This window comes from Fistularia commersonii, chromosome 29 (assembly GCF_037954325.1).
Source record: "Fistularia commersonii isolate RoL2024-O1a breed Wild chromosome 29, RoL_Fcom_v1.0, whole genome shotgun sequence".
Classification (NCBI taxonomy): Eukaryota; Metazoa; Chordata; class Actinopteri; order Syngnathiformes; family Fistulariidae; genus Fistularia; species Fistularia commersonii.
This window is the reverse complement of record NC_141312.1, coordinates 4,112,702-4,135,696: the sequence shown is the minus strand read 5'-3', so window position 1 is coordinate 4,135,696 and position 22,995 is coordinate 4,112,702. Positions and strand designations below refer to the sequence as shown.

Sequence of the window (22,995 nt, the reverse complement as noted above, 5' to 3'; positions counted from 1 at the left end):
ACACGCGTCTACTGCTATTATGTGTTGACGTGTCGCAGGGATCTCTTTGCGTAGCCTGTGCTTGGTCCTGTCTGTGGTGGTGGACTCCTGCCTCCACTGCTGTCCTTTTGCTGCCACGATCAGCACTTCAGTGCCGTCCTTAAGTCCAGCTTATTCCCCACACAGGTAGCTTTACTCAATATCAGCCACTTCCGTCAGTCCTCAGTATAGCTTGCCAGTCCACGTGCTCCACGACTACCAGGATGTACTTGTTCATTGGCATGCAGGCAACTTTTCAGGGCTCTACTTACTTTATTACTGTATTTGACAGTGGCTGACAACACTCATTTCCATCTCTATCTGGGATCCCGAGGTATTTGTATCATCGTGAATGAATAGTTGAACTGCCTCAGTTCTGATTATCCAATTTAGGTTCGAGGGATTGTCTCAGAAAGTTAGAATATTGTGATAAAGTTCTTTATCTTCTGAAATGCAATTAAATAAAAAAACAAAAAATACTTTTTCAGGATATTCTAATATTTTGAGATAGGATTTTTGAGTTTTCTTAAGTTGTAAGCCATAATCAGCAATATTAAAATAATAAAAGGCTTGCAATATTTCAGTTGATCTGTAATGAATCCAGAATGTATGACACTTTTGTTTTTGTAATTGCATTACAGAAGATAAAGAACTTTATCACAAGATTCTAATTTTCTGATATACTGTGGATGGATGGATGGATGGATGGATGGATGGATAGATGGATAGATGGATAGATGGATAGATAGGGCAAACTCAAGTAACCACCTGGCAAGACACGTATGGACATGAAAGTTTGAGCCAAAAGACAAAAGAAACAAAGAACAATACAATATATTATATAAACATATGAGCTCATGGGAGTGAAAACACACGGGTTAAGAGCAGAAAGGACCTTTGTGCAGAAAAGTAACTTTTCTCTGTCATATACATATCCACTTTCCCGGGACGAAAGTCACTTGTCCTACAGCTTTAGCGCTCGGTTAATACGATAAGAAGTACGCTCCTGTCGGACTCATACGTGATCTTTATTTGGCACTTTTACGAAGACGGGTAACAGGGGAAATAATCACACCCAGTTAGAGATTACCCAAAACAATTTGTTCCGAGAAAACTGGCAGTAAAAACATGTTCAGCGCGTTCCTATTTTCATGCTGTTTTATTTTTCAGCACTCACACCGAAGTTCAGACTTGAATACCAGTGCCAGGGTAGCAATAATCATGTGGTGTGGATTAAGAAAAACAAAACTGATGGTGTCTCGCAATAAAATGGAATAAGTGGCATAAACTATTCATGGAGCTTGTTAAAGCTTACTTTGAAGGAAGTCGGACGCTCAAGGCATATGTCCATTTAGGATTAGCAGATGAATTCATGGAGAGTGGTTTATTTATTTATTTATTATTAAACATTTATTTATGTTTTATAAATCACTTACACCATTTGTCAAATCAATGACATTCTGCATTCACAGCTGAATTGAGTTTCTCAATGGGGTGCCACACTGGAGAGGTACATTCAAGTAAGCTCTCCTCCTTGTGTAGCCTTTTTTTTTTCAACATGCGAATAAGCTGAAAGTGCTACCAACATGAGCTGCTGACCGTCTTCTCCTGTTTTTTTTTTTATTTATTTATTTTTTTTTTATGTGGTTCATCCACTTACGGATCCCCTGCACCCTTGCAATGTTATTTATTTGCATCACACAGTCGGCTTCAGAGATAACAGTGTGATCAAATAGAAAAGTTAATTTGCTCATTACTGAATTTGCACAATGTCAAAAGTGGGATCAAGCTGTTTCAATCCTGAATGCAGATGCGTTCCTCATTGTAGACGGGATCACTCCACTTTATTTCATTGCTTTTTATTTATCCTTGGGGACGTAGTCATTAAGTAATGTCTCAATAAGTGTATGAAATGTTTTGCTTCTTGAATATTAAGATGCCAAGTGGAGTTGAAACTTTTCTGAGGACATTACAAACAAACTTGTGCACACACCATGGGTTCAATTCAAAATCAGCTTATGTGGAGAGAGAAATCTGTATTGAGTGAAATATAAATGGAAAATAGGATGATGAACAGACTGCATCCCTCTGGTCACTCCACCAATAATAAAAAAAAAATAATCTTAAAACATTTAATTATATTAAAAAGCTTCTGCAGTTCAGTACCAGGTTGATAAAACCTAACAATCAGAGGTCATTCATACAACGTAACCATTTTTAATCACGCTAATGTGGTACTGACATCAGACTGGGGGCGATACTGTGTCCCTCATTCAAGATGGTGAGCTACCGGCAGAGATGACCATCACTGTTTGAACTGCTGCTGTTTGCAGACGCCAACAAAATCAACAGGACGGACATCAGTATGCAGATTGGTTTTATAACAATCAGTTACAGTATGTTATACTGGACCGTAATGCTGACACCTGCAACACAGTAATAAAGGTTTTCCTGAAAACAAACTGAAATTTATGAGTTCCAAACAGAGCTGTGCACTTTGTGGCGAGTCATGAAACCATGGATCTTTGCTCTTATGAGTTTGCGGTAAAAAATGGCCAAGACTTCGCACGCACGCTCACACACACACACATACACACACGCAGACACACACAGGCCCTGTGCCCAGCAGCACAATCTTCACTTACTATTAATTCATGTGGTCGGGATAGCAAAAGTAGAGGGTTATTTATTTTAATTACTCAGTGAGAAGTCTGGACAAGCGGGATGGGGTGCCAAAATTTTTTTGGTGGATACATCCATTGTTCCAATTAGAAGTTTGGCCTAACAAAATGTATTATCATCACTTGGAGCGAGCTCAGTTGTAAGCCTCTGATGCATTAGCAATTGCCTTCGTAGGTCTCATTTTTTGTCTCTACAGCGTTATAGAAAGAAATCTATTACGGAATACCGCTGCATTAATAACGTGCTCGAAGCATCCCGAGGTCACCATATATAATAGCTGGGACAAATTCAGTCCGATCACTTCTTAGCTCGTGGGTTTTAATAACATCGACACTCTAAACAGCAAGACTTTGTGCAATTTAAAAACAATTAGATGTGAATGTGTTTAGTATCCAGGGTTTATCAGCACAGGGTTCTTATAATTTGGGCAGGAATTGAGTTTTTCCTGTTTGTTGGTTAATTCATTCTGCTTTTTGAGACAAGAATTTCACTAAAATCAATATCCTCTGACACAGACAGCAGTAACATGTATTAAGGAGGAGGTCAGTGTGGGCAGCCTTTCTCCTACAGTCTAACACACATCCTGCTGCTGCAGTCCATCATGAACTCTTTCTCTCTCTCTCTCTCTGTATACAAACACAAAGTTATAGTGCAAATAAATAGATAGATGGGTAGAAACTTCAAGTTGGCATGCTGGCGATAATGTTGGAGAAATTAGATATATTATATGCCATCGACAGCTCATTTTTCCTGTCGCCAAAGAGCTGTTTTAATCTCTGGCTTTCTGACATTATCATAGCACCCTCCTCCGTCGCTGAAGTAAGAGAAGTGTGACATGAGAAAGAGAGAGCTGAAGATAAGGTTAAGCTTTCCGTCTGGGTTGTGCAAGCCAGGACACGTAGCTCTCACTTGTTGATACGTTGAGTCCTTGAAACTTTTTATTCTTCTTTCGTAATTACATCGATCAGTAACGCTTTTATTTCGCTGCCGTGTCTCCTGGGTTTTATCACGCTCATGTTCTTCCGTGCAGCCACACATCCTCATGATCACACATCGCAGGGCCCTAACAAACAGCGGCGCGGGCGCTGACCATGAGGCCCGATGAATTTGCATTGCAGTGATAACATGTCACTATGTTCATTTTATTAGTCTTTTTTCAATTTCCTCTCAAGGTGTGCGAATACAATGCAGAGAGCTTGGCCACTTGCCCAGGGGGAGCTCTATAATACTCCCCATCGCTACTTCTGCTCACTATAATTAGTGAATAAAGTGAAAGGGATTCTCTTTTGTCGAGGAGGGAGAGAGAAGCGAAGATAGCAACTCTGCGGTATGCTCGTGTGCTTGCATGCACACGTGTGGAGAAAGTATGTGAATATTTTTGTTGATCGTTTTGGGGGGGAAAAAAAAATGAGCTGCAGCATCCGGATAACTCACAGAATTTTTTTCATAAAAAAAAAACATTTTGGTTTTCTCTTTGACAAAAAAATGTCATTAAAAATGATATACGTGTCCTTTAATTGTTCAGATCTTAACTTGGGTACTGAATGTTGCACAGACGTGCTTTTCAGCATCTTTATTCGAAAATGAGGTGCAAAATACAAGGGAATGATTAACTCGAACTATATTTTCTTGTTTCTGAAACTCTTGGCTTGAAATTCTGATCAAGTCTTATTCTGGCAAATCTCGACACTGGTTTTGTTCCAGTAGTTCCCCAGAATGATGCTCTTGTAATCTGATGCATTATAAACAAGCCAATTTGTTTTGTCTTTGACAAATCCTGATATCGTCACTTGGAAGAAACCACATTTGAAAGATGCTATCAAGCGATCTGGCTGACGAGCCCCTCACAGAACACATCGAGAGAAATACACTGTTACTATTCCATCTTTCTTTTTGAGTTCATTTCCATCATTTTACTCTTTCGCAACGGTTAAGTTCCACATCTGTTCCGTTGTTGTTTTGTGTTTTTCCCCAACACTCATTGGGTCACGTTAAGGTGTGATGTCCAGATTGCACACTGATTTTCTTTATAGCAACCTGTCACTTTAAAAGACATGGTTCTCTGTGTCTTTTCGGGCTGTCGGGGCCGATGCTTCATGAAAAGGAGATGAAAAAAGGCCAATAAGACAAATAAGAGAAATACGACCAATCCTAATAGGTTTTTGGCAAACGGAATCTATTATAAAAAAAGAAGAACAAAAAAAACATGAGTGAGCTAAATTGTTCATCTGCTGGAAACCCATTCATCATGCTAATGCATGGATGCTTCGCAGATAAACATTTTGCGAGAAGGTTCCCTCGGGCTTAGTGTGTCAGCTGTAAATCCTTCACTCATCCCTTCACGTAACAAGCTTTTTATCACATCCCAGTATGGCAATTTCACCAGTGGCTCTGCACAAACCAAGGAAGCCCCAAAGTGTGTGTACAAACACACGACGGCCACCTGTACAGGGAGCACTGACTGTTCGGACAGCGAACATGAGAGCTTCTCATCTCGGTGTTCTTTTTAATCAAATAATGTTCAAATGATACGCGCTTTCTGCTCTCATGAGAGCACATTTTATTTCACGAAAGGTAACAAGGCTCAGATACCTGAAATAGAAATGTACAACATGCATCTTGTCACATACATGCTGATGACGTTAGGTTTTCTACTTATCTCAAGGAAAAAGCTTTCTGTGTTATATGTCACCCAGTTGGATGTTGAGACTTTCTATAACCATGTCATGCTTTCCCTATCATACATTATAGATTGTTCAATCGGTCTGTCAATTATTCCTTTACAGATGACAAATCATGATCATCAGCATCATTTATCTTCCTGATGTTTGTTCTGCATGGCTGCAGGGTTCGCTTATTTGATACATGAGAAATATAGAACTGAAATTCTACTGGCTAATCTTTATTTCCTTCGCAAGTGTATAAACATACACATACACACACACGCACATTAAAATGCTTGATTGAATATTATGATCCTCTGAAATGCAAAACGGTTTTCAAGCTCTGTATTTGTGATTTATAAAAATGTTTGTTTTGGAAGAAATACATTTTCAGTAAAAAAATCTCAAAGAAAAATCCCTGGAGGTTAACGGTCCAAAAACAAATCACTGCCAGAAGTATAGCTCTAACCCGCACAGCAGAGATTATTTTGAATAATTGAAAAGCTATATTGTAGAGGCCTAATTTGCACATATGGAAGCAATCTAGCCCAGTTGCACAAACAGATGTTTGCCGATGCAGGCACGGTGTCTTTTGCATGTCCTGATGATTCTGAAGGAACGCAAGCATTGCATGCTGATGTGCATATCCACTGAAAGATGGAACCCCTTGATCAGCTCTCTTTGAGTGGAGCTCCAGAAGGCGCACAAGTGACCCTGTTTGTATCCTCTTCTGTTGAGCGGAGTTCAAAATGGAAATTGTACTACACACAGGGGCCAATCAGACCATCCGTTTTCCTCGGATATGCATAAAAGGGCACATTTCGGGCACTCGCTACCCCTCGTGTACAACATTAAAACAAGTATTTCATCACCTTTGTTGAAAAAAAAACCCCAAATAAATTAACTTCACACAGTAATCGCACTTAAGCTCATCTTTTGCCACGCATGAATGAAATAGTTGGAGGTGATTTACTCAGCTATTGTGGTGGTTTGTGCACTTGCCTGAGACTAAAGTTAAACCTTAGTTCCTTAATTAGTTGTTAGATAATGAGCGCAGACAGCCCGCCATGAAGTCTGCTTGCATCTCCCTCTCTGTAGTCTGGTCAGCAGTTTGTGGAACCTGCAAAGCACTTAGCCAAACAAAAAGCTTTAATTCTGTGAAATAATTAACCATTTGTGTGAATTATTATTATTACTATTATTATTATCATAAATGCTTCCGTTGTATTATTTAACTGTGTAATATTTCCTCATGAAGAACGGTCTCAAACAAAATACATATCACTTGAAAGCAAAACTTCGCACATTGAATCACTGTTTCCATGATTGACCTGCAGGTGTTTACACTGATAAACAGGCAGATCACGCCTCTTCAAAGTAACAGGTCATTAAGCAAAAAAAAAAAAAAAAAAAAAAAAGAAATGCAAATTTTGTCTCTGAGATTCACTCAGCAGGAGAACCAAAAAAATGTTAACGTCCATGTCGTGGTCAGTAAATGTCACGGTATTACGCACATTCTGTCCAGATATCTAATTTTCAAGTGCACCAAAATGTATCTAAATTGAATAGACATACATGAAACCTTCAGAACAGAGCATGCATGTATATTTAGTTTATATACTTTTGTTCATATCGTGAATCAGTATCAAACGATCAAGTGCAGCAAAATTAACCCGATCCCTCTTTTGGGTTATGAGGCATGATGAATTGAGTATTACATAACTGCCATTCAGAATAGTTTTTTTTTTTTTTTAATTCGTTAAAAAAAGGTGACAGGTGATTTTTCTCTCAGGATTTTATTGCCTCGTGAATTCATTTGGCAGACTTTGACAGTCAGCGCACAGTGCCATGCATAAAACACCAATTAATCAGCCTTTTAAATTGCCCCAAAATATATTTTTTTAAAATGCCAAAATAAAGAAAAAAAGAGAGCAGATAAAATTGTACAAAAAAAAGTACCATTAGCAAAAATTACCCATGATTTATCAAAAATTACCATCATAATGATAATATCTAAAAAAAACATAACATAACCTTTTCTTTCCCTCACAAAATCGTTTGCAAAATATGACCTTACCTAAATTAACATTAAGGCATTAAAAAATAAATATCAAGGTGTGTACAGACCAATATAAGACATGACCTAATCATGACAATAAGATATATATAATACATATATATATATATATATGTATATGTGTGTGTGTATAAAAAAGCCAAGATTCAAAAAGTAGATATAAATGCAAGTGGATATGATGAAGTGTATGTGTTATTTACACCCACACATACATTATATACATTATTTTAGATCTCTATAACAATAAACTATAGGTCAGTATAGTTATAGAACACTGTCATGTAATGATATCCACATGAATCAAGAGATAAATAGAGTTACACGTAAAAAAAAAAGAAGTTGCATGATCCAGTATAAACAGTTAATAAGAATGCTGGAAAAAGAAGAGACAGAGACAAACAGTGAAACATGAGGTGGGAGGAGGGGGGAAGCCAGAGGGAAAGAACCCTGTTTCAAAGCATCAGCTGGCATCAGCGTCATTATTCTGGCTGGGAAATTCATGCACCAGTGTTTATGGTGTTTATACTTTTGACACCAACCATTGTTTTTGACCTAAAGCTCTACTTTTGAGTGCAACTTCAAACAGGTATCAGAATGTTGACACTGACACGATGACAGGGGTGACAACCAGAGGATGTCAGTGAAAGTACTCTTCATCTAGAATGCTGGAACTCTTTGCTCTTTCAAGATAGACATTTCAACCACCCTGAAATGGGGTGAGAGAAAAAAAAATATCAACTCAAACTCTGATCTTGAGGGAGTGTGTATTTGCTTGAAAACAATAATCTCATTGCCTGGATGTTGGAGGGGTTGAGCTTTTAAAATAAACAAATGTGCAATCTGGTGACCATTTTTGTTTGTTCGGAACTCAAATATAGTTTGAGGTACAAATTCCTTATCAGCTCTGAAAGAATGAAGTAGAAGAGAAACAACAAACACATCTTTAAATATATGTTGCATAAGCTGCTTATTACTGGTAAATGCTCCCCTCTTATATAACACTTTCGACACCTTGCAGTTCCAACCTTCCGGCGCCCGCTCTACCAACCGTAACTGTCTTGTGGTGTCTTTTGGTTGAAAGTTAGGTTTCTTTCAAAATTTGTATGTCTTGATGACTTTAATCGCTGTGTAAATCGACAAATAACAGAAGTTGCTGTCTACACCTTAAACACAGCACATTGGTGGCTTTGACAATGTTAGGTCTTCCCGACATAACTTCTCAATGGTGGATGTTGTGTTGCAAATGTTACACCAATTTTGTATCACATGTAATTTTCATTCATTTTTTAAAAGGTGTTTATACATTCAGAAGTCTCCCTCATCAGATGAAGCAATGACTGCACTTGAAAGACTCCTAATTGCAGATTTATATTAATTTTCTTCTATCTTGAATAACAAATTTTAAGCCTTGAGGCTATTTTTTCCTCTTGCTCCTGCACACTGACGCCAAAGTGGTAAATACATTTTATATTCTTTGTTCAGTTTTTGTTGTACCATTGAACAAACATGCTATTTTTTTTTTTTTATCTGTTTACACGCCTTATTTTTTGTTACCCGTGTGAGCTGGTCCAGCCGGCCTGGGACTGCAGGACCAGGCAGCTGTCAGGGCTGAGAGAGAAGCCTGGCCATGGATATTGCTGATGACCAGATCTTTTATTGCCTTGCCTACAAAACTATGAGAAAATGATTTCTTTATCTTGCGGTCTACCATCAGCTTATTCAGTTTTCCTCCGAAACTAACTCAATCACTCTCTGCGGACCTTTAATCTGCTTTTACTTTTCTTTTTTTTTCTTTTTTTTTGTTCCCATCTACATAATTTTCCATTTCCTGTTGAAAGCCTCGTTCAGTCATTGCTGTAGTAAATGTCAAACACTACCGTCTCTTTGATTGTCTTTAACTTTTTTTTTTTTTTTACCAAATATTTAACAGAATGAAGATATGACCAGAGGTGACAGCATTGTTGTGAAATAATATGGGACTGTCCACTGGCATAATAATGTCTTAAGGAAACGGTATTTGTTTTCTATTCATGTTTGGCTTCCCACTTTTAACTGTTTTGACTTGGAAGTCCAGCTTTTATCATGTCTGACCACATTTCCTTCCACATCACTCCTTCCGGATTTAGTCTCCGTTCCTGTCATCATTCCCTTGCCATATTTTCTTTGCTCCCTTTCCTTGCTAAAACAAATTTAAATGCAAAACAAGGCAAATGCCTGTTCTCTCACAGGAGAGACAAAAAAGAAATTAAAAAAAAAACTAACAAGAGTAAATCATTGCCATCTCACACCCTGGGGGGTTTCCCCACAGACAAGGAATTGACAAAGGCAAAATTGTTGCTTAAACGTGGTTCTAATATTGTTTGTTATCATTCACAGTTTACCTCAACAAATGGGATTGTGTTTAAGTCGACGTCCATGTTTTGCATGTAGCCCTTTGAAAGACCGTCCCCAACATTAGTCTTTTCAACCTCATTTAAAACAGCAGAAGACACAAGTACCAATAGAAATATACTGCTTACTATGCATGTTTGTTCAGTCCCACTTTAATTGCTGCAGCTAAAACAGTTGCCTCTGCAAATTAAACTCGACCCTTCAGACTGCACATACGCTTTCATCTAGGAATTCAAAAAGTTCAAGGCCACTGCGTACTTGGTTCTCCAAATTACACTCCGCTCCCATGGGCTTGTGGGTAAACGGAGTTGTAGTGTACACGGCTTGCTGTGGGCATATACCCCGAAAAAAAATATTGCCACGTTTAAGCTTGGACTCTCATCCATGAATAATTATAAAATGTGATCACCCCCCTAATCCTTGGCTGAGTGAGCCGACGGATCTGAACTTCCCACAGGTTTGTCAGCATGCATGTTTTCTTCCAACATTTGAAATCCTCGCAGCTTTGTTGAACACACGCTGCTTCCAAGAAGTCCGAGCAAATGAAGCCATCGGTCAAAGCAACCGGGCCCCGATTCTCTGATTCCTCACCGCCAAAATGGCACATTTACTAAGCCATGTGCCTTCATTGAAACTACTCAAAATCTATCAGTGAAAGGATTTTTCCATTTTTTTTTCCTTTCTTTTTTACACAACCCTCTGCTTTGTCGTCTCAGCTTCATGTCAGAGCTGCCTATTAATCCATTGGGTGTACAATGTGGATAAAAGACGGGGAAAGACTGTATGTTCTCCATTGATGGTGACGCAACCAACTGTTGCATCATCACACACGATCACACCTATTCATTTATACAAATGCGTTTATTATGCAATTTTTCTGCTCATTGCCACAAACTTTGCGGCCCACTTTTCTCCTACGTTCTGGAATTGAAATGCAGTCTATTCATCACTTAAAACAAGTTTCAAGTTTAGATAGAATTAAATAAGCAGTTTAGTTGGCTGAAATATCCTACATTTTGGATCGGTGAACAAACATGACTGAGTAATAGCCTCATCAGTACAGTTGAAGTATAAAGGGGTTTATGTAATGCTTACTATTTCTTTTATGGCGTGATTCCATGGCCGAGCGGCAGAGCAGCAGGTTGATTTTAGGTCACGCATGTTACATATTTGTAGATTGCGGCGATCGTCTCTTTAAAAACAAAGGTTCGACAACAGCGTGATAATGGGCAGAGTACTTGAAATCTCAGCGCGTCGACACATTTTCACACATCGTCATGTGCCGCTCTTCGCGTGTGTTGGCGGAAACCCATTTCAAATTCCAATTCAAAATGAAACTCATGATTGGCAGAGTAGCTGGGCATATGAGGACAAATGACTTACTTTCATGAAATCACCACTTTTCCGTACTCCGCAGCCATTGAGAAATGGGTACATGGGGCGGTGTCAGCCACAGGATTGTAGGCAGGTGAACCGCTGTGTGTTACCTTGTTCAATTCTTATCTAGAGTTTGCTCCAAGAAACGGGTCTGACCTCTACTCCGTAAATGCAACATCGACTTTTCCTTAAGTGTGACCTGATTGAACTTTGCCAGAATCGTTCCTGGGAGATGTGGATGCAACATCCAAAGCGCCTCAGGCAGCAGAAAGTACCGTAGAATGAACTACTTTATATTAGATGGCCATGTGATAAGCACTGATGGAACCAAAACAACCATTTCTATCCACTTATCTATCCAAGACAAAAATATATTGTTTATATATCCACAAACACACACACACACATACACACACACACACACATAAACATATACGCAATGATATAACTGTGTATATATCCATGCTTTCAATAGAAGAAAAAATAAATAAACAGATAAATGATGATTAATATGCAGTACACGCAGATTGATTCAGTTGAGATATAAACAAGTTCATTTTTTAGGGTCTATAGGTTCATTCGCCTTGTCTGTTTTCCATGTTCTGTAAAAGATGCATTTGAATAGACAAGCAACACGAATAGAAATAAAATAGTCACGTACGTTAACCAGCAAGGTAACTTCCTTTCACTTGAAAAGAGGTTGAAGGCCATGAGATGAAGAGAAATGTCATTTTGGCCTTAAAGTGAGATTACTGAGCTCACAGAGCCTGATCTTTTTTTATTCCAGAAGCTGTCGATGAAATGGGGTCAGATCCAGACAGAATATATAATTCTACTTTTTCATTTGTTGCGAAACCCCTAAATTAAAGTCCGCCATGTCTTTTTCTTTGTTTGTTTTTTTCTTTTCTCTTTTTATCAACGCCAAAATTATTCCTCTTATCACTGTATAAAAAGGGTCTTTCAGACACACATGCATTAAAAAGACTGAGGTCTTGATTACATAGTATTTTACCTGTTTAAGTTCTCAGACGTCCAGGTCACGCTTCTATTTGTAAAATCTCATTTCAGCAAGTGGATTTGTTCAGCCTATCTTAACGGACTCAGTGAGGAAAAAAAAAGCTGAACCAGTCAAGTGCTCGGACAAAGGTTTGCAACAAGATTATAAAGTATTATGATAATGTAATGGAAGATACGAAGCTGAGTTTGAGAAATAAAGTAATTATAAGGATATATAAAGTGCTTATGTTGGCTACTTTGTCACATTTGTTTTTTTGTTAAATGTCACTCTCAAAGAGTAAAAAAAAATTCACACATTAGTTATAACTGCATTTTACACAAGTCTAGGATGAGATTCATTTAGACTATTGAGTATCAAAAAGGGTAAGCTCTCTTTCTCACACACACACACACACACACACACACACACATACAGGCACGAGCGCGCGTGCACACACACTCACGCACACACACACGCTAATGTGTTGTCTTTAATGTTTTGAAGAAACAAGATAAATCCAGAAAGACTATTCAGTCAAATTCCATCTATTCCTTCCTGTCATAATATGCAGCAAATTGTGTGCTATTACGCTGCAATACTACAAGATAGAACAATCAAACTTCCATCTCATACCAAACCAATTTCACATTTTTCCACCAGACTTATTTCCCTCTCCAGTCGGTGCAGAATTACTGCATTTATGCATCCTGGTGCTCTGTGACAGATCTAGGTCAACAACCACACACTAAAGACAATGTAGTCACAAATGTTGATTGAAATGTTAAATTTTGCTTTGCTTTATTGACAAATAGGAATTTTTGTTCGGGTTTTTAGTAAATGCAGTCCGATCTCATGTATTCCCTCTTGCATACGTGAGGACCTCCTGCCAAGTCTGATCATTTTAAATGATACCAATCTTCAACCTAAAGGCAACATGGGATCAGATATGTTAAAAAATTGTCCAAACACTGGAAATGCTTTAGCCAATTATGCGTGGAAATGGGGTTCAGAGGGAGCCCTTTTATTTAATTTCAGCATATGATATTATATATGACTATTCTCTTTTGTTGTTGTTTTCAATGAATTCTCGTTATTTCTTCTCTTTTGTAGAATGGTTGTGAAAAGGGGCTTACAAATAGGTACCATTTATTATTTACGTTCTTCGCAAACATTCCATCTCGATGCGAAACGTTCGAGATATTAATTGGAGCTCGGTGGCTATGAATACAGGGATGTAGCTGCAAGTGAAATTGTCACCTGGAAGCCAAACACCTGGCAAATGAGCCACTATTGTTGGATGCTGATGCAATTGGGCTTATGTAAGAGCGGTTTCAGTGCTGCACTTGACCCAAAGCAATACCTTGTTTATATGCCGCTCTCACTGGAGAGACCACATTCAGGCATTGACTGGGGTTTGAAAAGCGAAGGTGAGGCTCCTCTTGTCTCATCTTCTCTGTCAAAATGGACACTCCTAATAAAACGAGAAGCTACAGTCCTTTTTCTGCCACTGACCTCGCAACCCTTGGAGATAAATGCCAAGCATAAAGGAGAGAAGACAAACAAAATAGGTGTTTTTCTCAGTTCAGTCATTGCAGGTTCTTCAAAATAAAGCAATCTGATATGTATTTGCATCATACCAATTCCTATTTGGTCCCTGTCAAAATGTTAATCCACTCCTGGGCGCATTAAAAATCTACCTTGTGAAATAAGAATGTATTCAGACACAAGGGGATCCTGTCCCTCCACACAGTGGCAACAAGACAACCTCTTACATTGTGACATAATTAAAGTCCTAAAGAGCATGTAAACAGGAATATGAATATATCTCATTTGAATGCAAAATAAGTATGCACTTCAAATGTTGTATCATCAATGGATGAGCACAACCTCCGGTGAGACGCGAACCCAGGGTTGAATGTATTTAGACAGAATGACTGAATGACTGTGTGTGTGTGTGTGTGTGTGGGGGGGGGGGGGGGGGGGGGGGTCATCCCATCAGAGCCACATTAAAAGATGAAACCCCTATTAATTACAACAGCAACTTTACTGTCTGCATAATGAACCGTGAAGACAATTAGAGCGCAAGTTGCAATGAATACATTTAAAGGAAGTGAGACTGTCTAATTACATCTCTCTCTCTCCAGGTAATGTGTTTGTGGTAAGTCTGGCATTTGCCGACCTTGTGGTGGCGTTCTATCCCTATCCCTTGGTTCTCTACGCTCTCTTCCATGATGGATGGGCACTAGGAAACATACAATGCATGGTAAGTTGCAACGACACACGGTTTTGCTCGATTTTACCCATAACGCCAATAAGCCCAGCCAAGAGACTTAACATCCCCTCCATCTTCCCCATTTAGGTCAGTGGTTTCCTCATGGGACTGAGCGTGATCGGCTCCATCTTCAACATCACCGGAATCGCAGTGAACAGATACTGCTACATTTGCCACTCGTTCTCCTACAGTCGGCTGTACAGCTACCGCAACACGCTGCTGTTTGTCGCCTTGATATGGCTGCTGACGATCGTGGCGATCGTCCCAAATTTCTTTGTTGGGTCTCTGCGCTATGACCCGCGAGTCTACTCCTGCACCTTCGCCCAGAATGTCAGCAGCTCCTATACGGTTGCTGTGGTGGTGGTTCACTTCCTGGTTCCGATCGCTGTGGTTACCTTCTGTTATCTACGCATCTGGATACTTGTGATTCAGGTCAGGCTGCTGCTTCTTTGCATGGTTATTTATGTCATGACAGGCACACAACTGGTACTTATGGGCATTTTTATGAAAAGCTTGATAATACCTTAAAAAGTAGGTTTTGCAATTGGTCCACCAGACTCATCCAAAATGGATTTCCAATGTCCAAAATGTGGTTTCGCCAAGTTTTTTGACCTTTGACTTTTTAACCTTTCCTGGGTGAAACAGTATAATTTCTTAAATGCCAGATTACGCAGGGAAAATAAATACATCACCCCATCATTTAAATCCATTTTGACACCTAACATTTCAGCTTACCACTGCAATATCAGTGGTTAGCTCTATAATCACAGCTAAATTTAGATTTAAAAGAAAAAAAAAAAAGATTTGGCAAACACAATGGGGATTTTGGCTACTCATGTTTTTCCATGTTTTAATGTCTGTTGAGGAACGTGTGAGTGTGTTTTCATGAAAAAGAGACAAACCGAATCTAATCATTTGTGGTTTCCTTGTCCAGGTGCGACGTAAAGTAAAGACTGAGGACAGTCCTCGCCTCAGACCCAGTGACTTAAGGAATTTCATTACGATGTTTGTGGTTTTTGTGCTTTTCGCCATCTGCTGGGCTCCGCTCAACCTGATCGGCTTGGCCGTGGCCATTGATCCGTCCCGTGTGGTGCCACGCATCCCGGAGTGGCTCTTTGTGGTCAGCTACTTCATGGCCTACTTCAATAGCTGTCTGAACGCCATCATCTATGGCTTACTCAACAGGAATTTTAGGAATGAGTACAAACGCATCGTCACCTCAGTTTGGGTGACGCGGCTATTTGTGACAGAGACTTCTCGAGCCGCCACGGATGGCAGGAGCATGCGGAGCAAGCAGTCGCCGCCGCTCAACAACAACGAATCGCTGAGAGATCGCATAAACAAAGAATGAAATGTCTACTATAAAGTCTGCTTCTGCTAATTGTTGTTCGGTGATATCCAGACAGCTGTGCAGCTAAAGAGCATCAAATAACAGATACAACTGAAATGCATAGCTTGGTTTTCTACGGGCAAACATCTCTGCCTGCTGCACGGATGTGAGCCTTTATATTTGGAAGTTGTCGAGAAAGACGTAAAAAAAATATATAAATAAATAAATAGATAGATAGATAAATAAATAAAATATTGGATTTTTGAGAATCTAACATTTGAACAAATAAGCCAACAACTTTTTATAATGTTAAATGAGGAGAGTGGAGCATTTTTCACTGTGTCTTAGCTTTTAAGCATCAACAGAACAAACTTTTGCCAGAGGATGTAATGTCCTGGGAGAACTGAGCCATGGATTGCAGTTTCGTTTTGTTTTTATGACTGCTCTAAAAACAGTCTGAATGGTACATTAATATTACATTGCAAATGTAATATCCTTTAATTTCTGCTGCTGTAGACTGATAAACAAGCACCTCTCTTGACTAACTTCAAAAGCCTCAAATAATAAAACTCGCCTCACCTGAATGATATATTTGTGAAAGAGGACTCAACGGCAGTCCGCCAGTATAAACTCAGTCTGCCAGCGGTTGACATGGTAACAATTATATGGTCAAAATGCACAATATGCCTACATGTGTCAGAAGATTATATTCCACGCTGCCTGATCTGACCCTGCACTGCACAGCAAAACAGGAAACTTAGTAATCAACTCTATTTGGGACGTTACGTCGGCGTTAGAGGAAACAAGACAAAAACCTCGGCCAAAACTGGTAGCAAATGATCTAAAAGTGCCATCGATCACGGCTGTTATCAAAACAAATGGTGCATGTTATGTAGCAGGTTGAGGACACCTATACCTCGTACAGTATCTACAATTACTGCTTGGACCAACACTGCTGCCCTACCTTTACCAGTGCTGTAGCTTTACTGCAATGCCAATTCATTCAATTCTGTTTAATTTACAAAGCACCAAATCATAATAACAAACATTTTCCAAAGGAGCTTTCCGTGAAGCAGGTCTAGGCCGTACTCCTTATAATATAATGAGACCCCTTATAGGTCAGTCAAAGGCCAAATACAAAGTATTGGCCATTTGTGTATATAGTCTTTTGAATAGGAAAGGTTCCCCTTTCATAAGACGATGAAACCAAGTTGACATTGAAAACTGCTGCCTGTGACAAGAATTTTATCTTCCATAAGAGACAACTGTCTGCACACGCGCAAACCTTTGTGTTCTGATTACATTGAAATCAATGACCAAACCCAAGGCGCAGAGTATTACAGCATGGATTTTTCCACAAATTGGTCCAAACTACAGTCAAAAAGATAATTATAATAATTATACTTGGGTTCGGCAAACTCAGATATTGATAAATACGAAGAAATTTCTGCCAGAGATATACACTATACTGATTCAACCGCAGAGAAAGCGAGATTGTCATTCTATAATCCAAAATATAAAAACAGGAGAGAGTATTACCAAGAGAGAACAAAATGAATTCACCGTAAACCAACAGCGAGCAGAAGAGTCTAATTAGTCGCACACCCACGGTGCATCGACAGAAAGATTTCACACAGTGGGGGGAGCACAACTTCTTAGACTGCTCCGGTCAGATTCCCAGTCAGGCAGCAGGACTCTTTCCGCCCGTAACTGCTTTGCTTTGCAAATTCCGAACACAGTGGTCGTCACCTTACATCAAACAGGACGACACATCGGTTGCATTGGAAACCCACATACAGTAAATGTAGTAAAGTTCGCTGGGTCGCACAGCAACAAACAGACAGTTCAAGGTGCTTTTCTGCTTATCGTCTTTAAATTAAAAAAAAAAAAAAAAAAAAAAAAAAAAAAAACAAAAGAAAGAAAGAAAAAAAAAGAGAAAAAAGTTGTCTCACACTGATAATGTTTAAGTGGATAAATAGAATCACTGAATGTGCAGCAGCAGCAGCAGCAGCAACAACAACAGCATGGATAAAAGGATCCTCCTCCTCCTACATGGGATGCAGTCGTGACGCTTCTCATAAATGCAGTGGTGAGTCTTGTTCTTCATTCTGAAAAAAACTTATGCAAAATTTTACCAGTTTGTTTTGCAAGTGATATTTTTTCTTGATTAATTCTCTAAAGAAAAAAAAATATTTTTATGCTTCGTCTTGGAAAAAAAAAAAAAAAAAAAAGTATATCATGGGGATATGATAGGACTCATACGATCTCCGGGTTTTATTTTATTGAGTATTATTCATTTCCATCTTTGCTAAAAATGCTTAATTAAAAATGTATATTTGTGAGAAGGTACTGCTTTATCTGTATTCCCATCTCAGGGTGCCTACCAAACACTTTTATTTTGTAATACATCTGTCTAGTATATTTGCATTTAATTAGCTGCATTTAAGAACTTTAATGAGGGATGTTTTGTAAATTAGTGTCAGTGTGGTTTTTAACTGTTGTTATTCAAAATGTATTCAAAATGTGTTATTAATATATTTGACGCTCGATACCCCCCACACAATTAAAAGTTTATTATTGTATTATGCATAACCTCTCTTTCCATTCACACTGGACCTGCGGAGTGCTTCTTCTCAAACGATATCTTTAATTGGCATGTATATTGCATAACCGCGAATACATTTCTTCTTATAATTGTGGGGCGGCACAGATAGTGCAAACATGAAAGAGACTTCGAGCCACACTAAACAAGTCATAATCACTTGGATGTGACGGTCTTTTAAATTCAAATTACAATTTTTCACAGAACGGCGGCCTCTTATAGCGGGCGAGAATGTGAAAAGCCATACAGTGGAAGGAGCACGGTCACACGCACAAAGCTAAATACTGCGCGTTAATGTATAGTCACAACTTGGGAAAGATTTGAGAGCTGCAACAAGAGGAGGCATCTGTGGAAGCCCGAATATAATACACATCCCTGAGTACATTTATGAACCAAGGGTTTTTCTGAGTGACAGAACTCCATCTGGGCTTTTAAAAAAAAAAAAAAAAAAAAAAAAATGGATTTTTCCTTTGCCAAAACCAGAGCTTTCCCAAATCTGCCTCCTGAGTGGGTTAATCTTAAAATAGCGCCTCAGTGTTTACATTTTGTTTGCAGGGAAATATCTTTTTGAAATAGTGATTTAAGTACCCCAACAGGAGCTGGATCTGCGGGCAGCAAAGATTAAGAAGTTGTTTTCAGCTCTCCTGAAAACCGGTGCGGAGGATGAGTTTAAGATGCAAAGAAAAAACTTTGCACGTCGACTTTGAAATAAACGCCAGCAAAATACATTTACAAGGGTTGCACTCGTGCCTCTGTTGTCTGCCAGCAAAAAGGCACTTTTAAATTTGGTTTCATGGTAACACAGTGGGGGTGCTGTTTAACACATTAAATGTTACTGATGTGACTGTGCGATGGCAAATATTACCATGTAATATTTGCCATCTTACCTGCTCAATAATAACGCAGTTTAAAGAGCACCGACTATGTTTTTGATTTTCTTTTCTGCTATGTACATTATGCGATAATGATTATTTTAAAAGAGAAAAACACATGTTGGCTAAATCTGTGATACTTCTGTTGGAGATGCCCAGAACATGCTAGATTGTTACTGGTGAATGGTTAAATTGATCGATTGGCAAAGTCGGAGATGTTAAAATGTTACGTTTCAGTCTGGTATCAAATAGTGGCTCTGTTTCAGCAATGCCTGCTCGCAATGCAGTGAAAGCAAACACACACACAAAAAAAATAAGTACATCACAACACAGTAAGCAGCAGGTGGAGTGAGAACACAAACAAGCGCAGAAGAAGTTTACCACAGGGTTTCAGTATAACCGAAACTGAACTGAAAATGAATGGAAATGACCCGACAAACCGAATGAAGGGCCATAATTCAGTATTCTCTTCCATTTGTGACGGATACATATACTGCATAATTCCTTTTTCTACAATCGAAATATTCTACACAAAACTAGTCATTTATGGATGCTCAAAATCACTGGTAAAAGACAAAACTATACACCTTAATTGGTATGAATTGTACTTTCATGTATTTAAAATGACCCAATATCCTGGGGTGTGTCAGAATTATGACCAAATGTCAAATTAGATGATTATGAGGAATTACGACTGTCTCTCAATTCCAACTTTTCACAACATTTTATTTTTTTGGTTAAGTAGTCATCTTATAGGTTACGTTTGGGTTTTTTTTTCTACTCCCTTGCATCCACAAATAAATGCTAAAAGCTTATTACATTGAATCCATGTAGTCATTGATGTTGTAGCCATTAATTGGTCAATTTGCAAGCCTGGGCTTCTGTTCTCCATAAAAAAGGTGCTTTTATTATATTGTATTTTTATGTGCACCAGAAGACGTTTAATTTCTGCAATTTTTCTGTTTGCATAATTAGTCAGAGTGCAGACATGGGTTGTTTGGTGAAAAGAAATAAAGTATAGGTAAACTCACTTGCCTGGGCGGGCAACAGAGGTGGGAGGACTGTTTGACCTTGACGGCTGCAGAAGTGAGAAAGAGAGTCAAAGCACCTGCAGGGGGAAAGAGTGCATAACATGAACAAACATGGAAAGAGAATGACACGAGAGCTTTTATGATTCGCTCGGAGGAACGAAAAGACTCCGATATAAACCAAAGAAACAGCTATAAGTGTCAAGTCCACTTGTGGCTGGAGAAAAACTTTTTTCGAATTCAAGCGCTGCCTTACAATGAACACAACGGTTTAAAATCCGACGGCAAGTGCCATGGCTTCTATTAAGAATGAAAGCATTTCGCAAACCTGGCTCTCCTCGATGCGACTTCTTTTATTTCATCCAGGATAGTCGTCCGTAGACGTTTCCTTTGCAGCACCATGCAGACCATTTGGATGCAGACCTCAGGCAGGAGACTCAATAGCTAGAACACAAGTACAAATATTATCTTTTCCTCCTTTGTGTTTTCTTTTGATATACCCCACAGAAACATTACGTAACCATGTTAATTTACTCCGTGCTCACTGCCCGCGGTGAGCTTTTTTTTTTTTTTTTTCTCTCTGTGAAGCTATATATATATAATACACATTGCTGCACTGCTTCTCAATCTGCATGTTGGTAAAGTGTTGTGTCCCAGGCTCGGCTGCACACAGATTTAGACTTTAAGAAAGACACTCCAGCAAATGTAGGTAGATCTTACTTCAAGATTTCAGGACAGAAATTTTAAATCACAGCATTCAGAATTAACAGAACATTCTGTCACTTGGATTTACACTTTATATGATTTCACCATGTAAAACATGCAGGGAAACAATATTTCTTTCAGTTTCAGTGCAAAGAGAAGCAACAGCGGCAGTGAAAATAAAGATCTGCCTTCAAATTAAAAACTCTGCTTCCTAAATAAAATGCAGAAACATAAGCAGTGTGTAGTTTTATTGGAGATTAAAAGCGGCTCATTGGGAGTGCTGCATTGATCTGAAAAGATGCTGGCCAGAACGTCGGAGCAGTGCCATTATCACAGCTCCTGCACCTACACAGCTGTCAGTTTGTCACAGCATCGACGCATGTTGGCGTTCCCTGATGTTTCTCTCTGACATTCTTCTCCCGTGGGTTTGTTTTGGAGAGAGTGGAATGCAGCATTTATTGCCATAAACACACAGATAGGAAAAACTTGGCCACATTCAAACAGCATGGTGACTGGGGGATGGATGATACCAATAATAATGATAATACCAATACTAATAATAATAATAATTAAATATATTTGAAGCCAAGTTGGAAGTTTACTTTTGACAAATTCATTACCAAAAAAAAAAAAAAAATCACAATCGGAGAGAATAGTTTTTTACCCCCAGGTTTCAGTGCAAAAATTACAGCAGTCTCCCAAATGGCTGTCTGAGCGGAAGAAGATTTTTTTTCTGTCCAAAATCTAAATACGCTCACATATGTATATATTCCTTTAATTTTACACCTTAACAACCTGCAGGCAACGAGCTTTCCTGCCACCGCGCGCCACCAATGAGTTATGTAACCACGACTTACAAACAAAACAGTCACATTTTGTTCGTTCAAGTGCATTCACCTCCATGCAAGCAAATTGACTTACATCGCAGACATAATGAAGCGACAATTCACCGAAACAAACGGCGTGCGCATTCGATAGTGAGTTGAAAAAAAGAATCTAATCGACCCCATTAAAAAAAAACGTGACTGCAGAAATGAAAGAGCCAATAAGACATAGCGACAAATCAGAAATCCCTTTCTGCCAGTAGATATTTACACCCAGCGGAAACCTAATTGTCCGCAGCTCATCAGACACAAGTAGGGCTTCTGTTTACTCCCAGACTGAATTATTTGAGGTATGAAAGAAATGTCACACAAGTCTCTTTGCTCACGCCGACTGGAAGCTCCGGAAAAACTCTTGTTGAGTTTTAACGAGACTTTAATGCGCCACAGTTTGTAAGTCATCAAATGTGGCCACTAAGTCTGTATCTTAAGTCTCCAATGACTCTTGTCTAAATCGTCCTGCATTATTTTATTGCTTTTTCTTGTGCAAAGAAGATGCAGACGGAAAAGCATTCAAAAGGTCTTTCAGTGTGGATGGGAGTCAGTCATTAAGCCTCGCATTCAGGGCCTTTGGCCGATCGACTGGTAATGTGCCATGATAAATGTTTCCTATTCAATAGGCTGCGTGAATGTGCATGTTTGTCCGCCGTTATTTATGACCCTTTGATGGGAATTCACCAACAGGTGCGGGCCTAAATACCCGGAGGACAGCCCCAGTTTTGGGCACCGAGGGGAAATCTGTGGAATGTAATGGTGTTTGACAGTTTAACCCTCTAAAGACTGGGCCGTGATGCAGAGCCTTGTCCAAAGTGTGCGTAAACATGCTTTCAAATGTACAGTTCACCTGAAATGAAAAACTGTGTTATTGAAAATAAAATGATACATCATATGCTTTGATATTTATGCATTATTAATGATCTCATTTTGCATTCCCTGTCATATCTATAGGAATTGGTCTGTGCGCTTTCAGTGCATTTAATATTATTGATCTTTTGCACAATGTTGAGGTAGTTATGGATGTGAATCATTTCATGACTGCTTTTTTTTCCCTTTTGCTTCTTCAGCTTGGGCTTGACTGATTTTTAAAAACTGATTTGAAT

At 38.9% G+C, this 22,995-nt stretch overlaps 1 protein-coding gene across 1 annotated transcript in view; it reads left to right on the top strand.

Annotated features, from left to right (window-relative positions):
* The window catches only part of mtnr1bb (melatonin receptor 1Bb), a 37,277-nt gene extending 14,493 nt beyond the window's left edge, over positions 1 to 22,784 (top strand). The window contains exons 2-4 of the mRNA XM_086176676.1: positions 14,350 to 14,468; positions 14,565 to 14,909; positions 15,412 to 22,784. Coding sequence (XP_086032802.1) covers positions 14,350 to 14,468; positions 14,565 to 14,909; positions 15,412 to 15,828 — 881 coding nt within the window. The 3' untranslated portion in view covers positions 15,829 to 22,784. The remainder of the gene's footprint in view (positions 1 to 14,349; positions 14,469 to 14,564; positions 14,910 to 15,411) is intronic.
* The last annotated feature ends 211 nt before the right edge of the window (positions 22,785 to 22,995 follow it).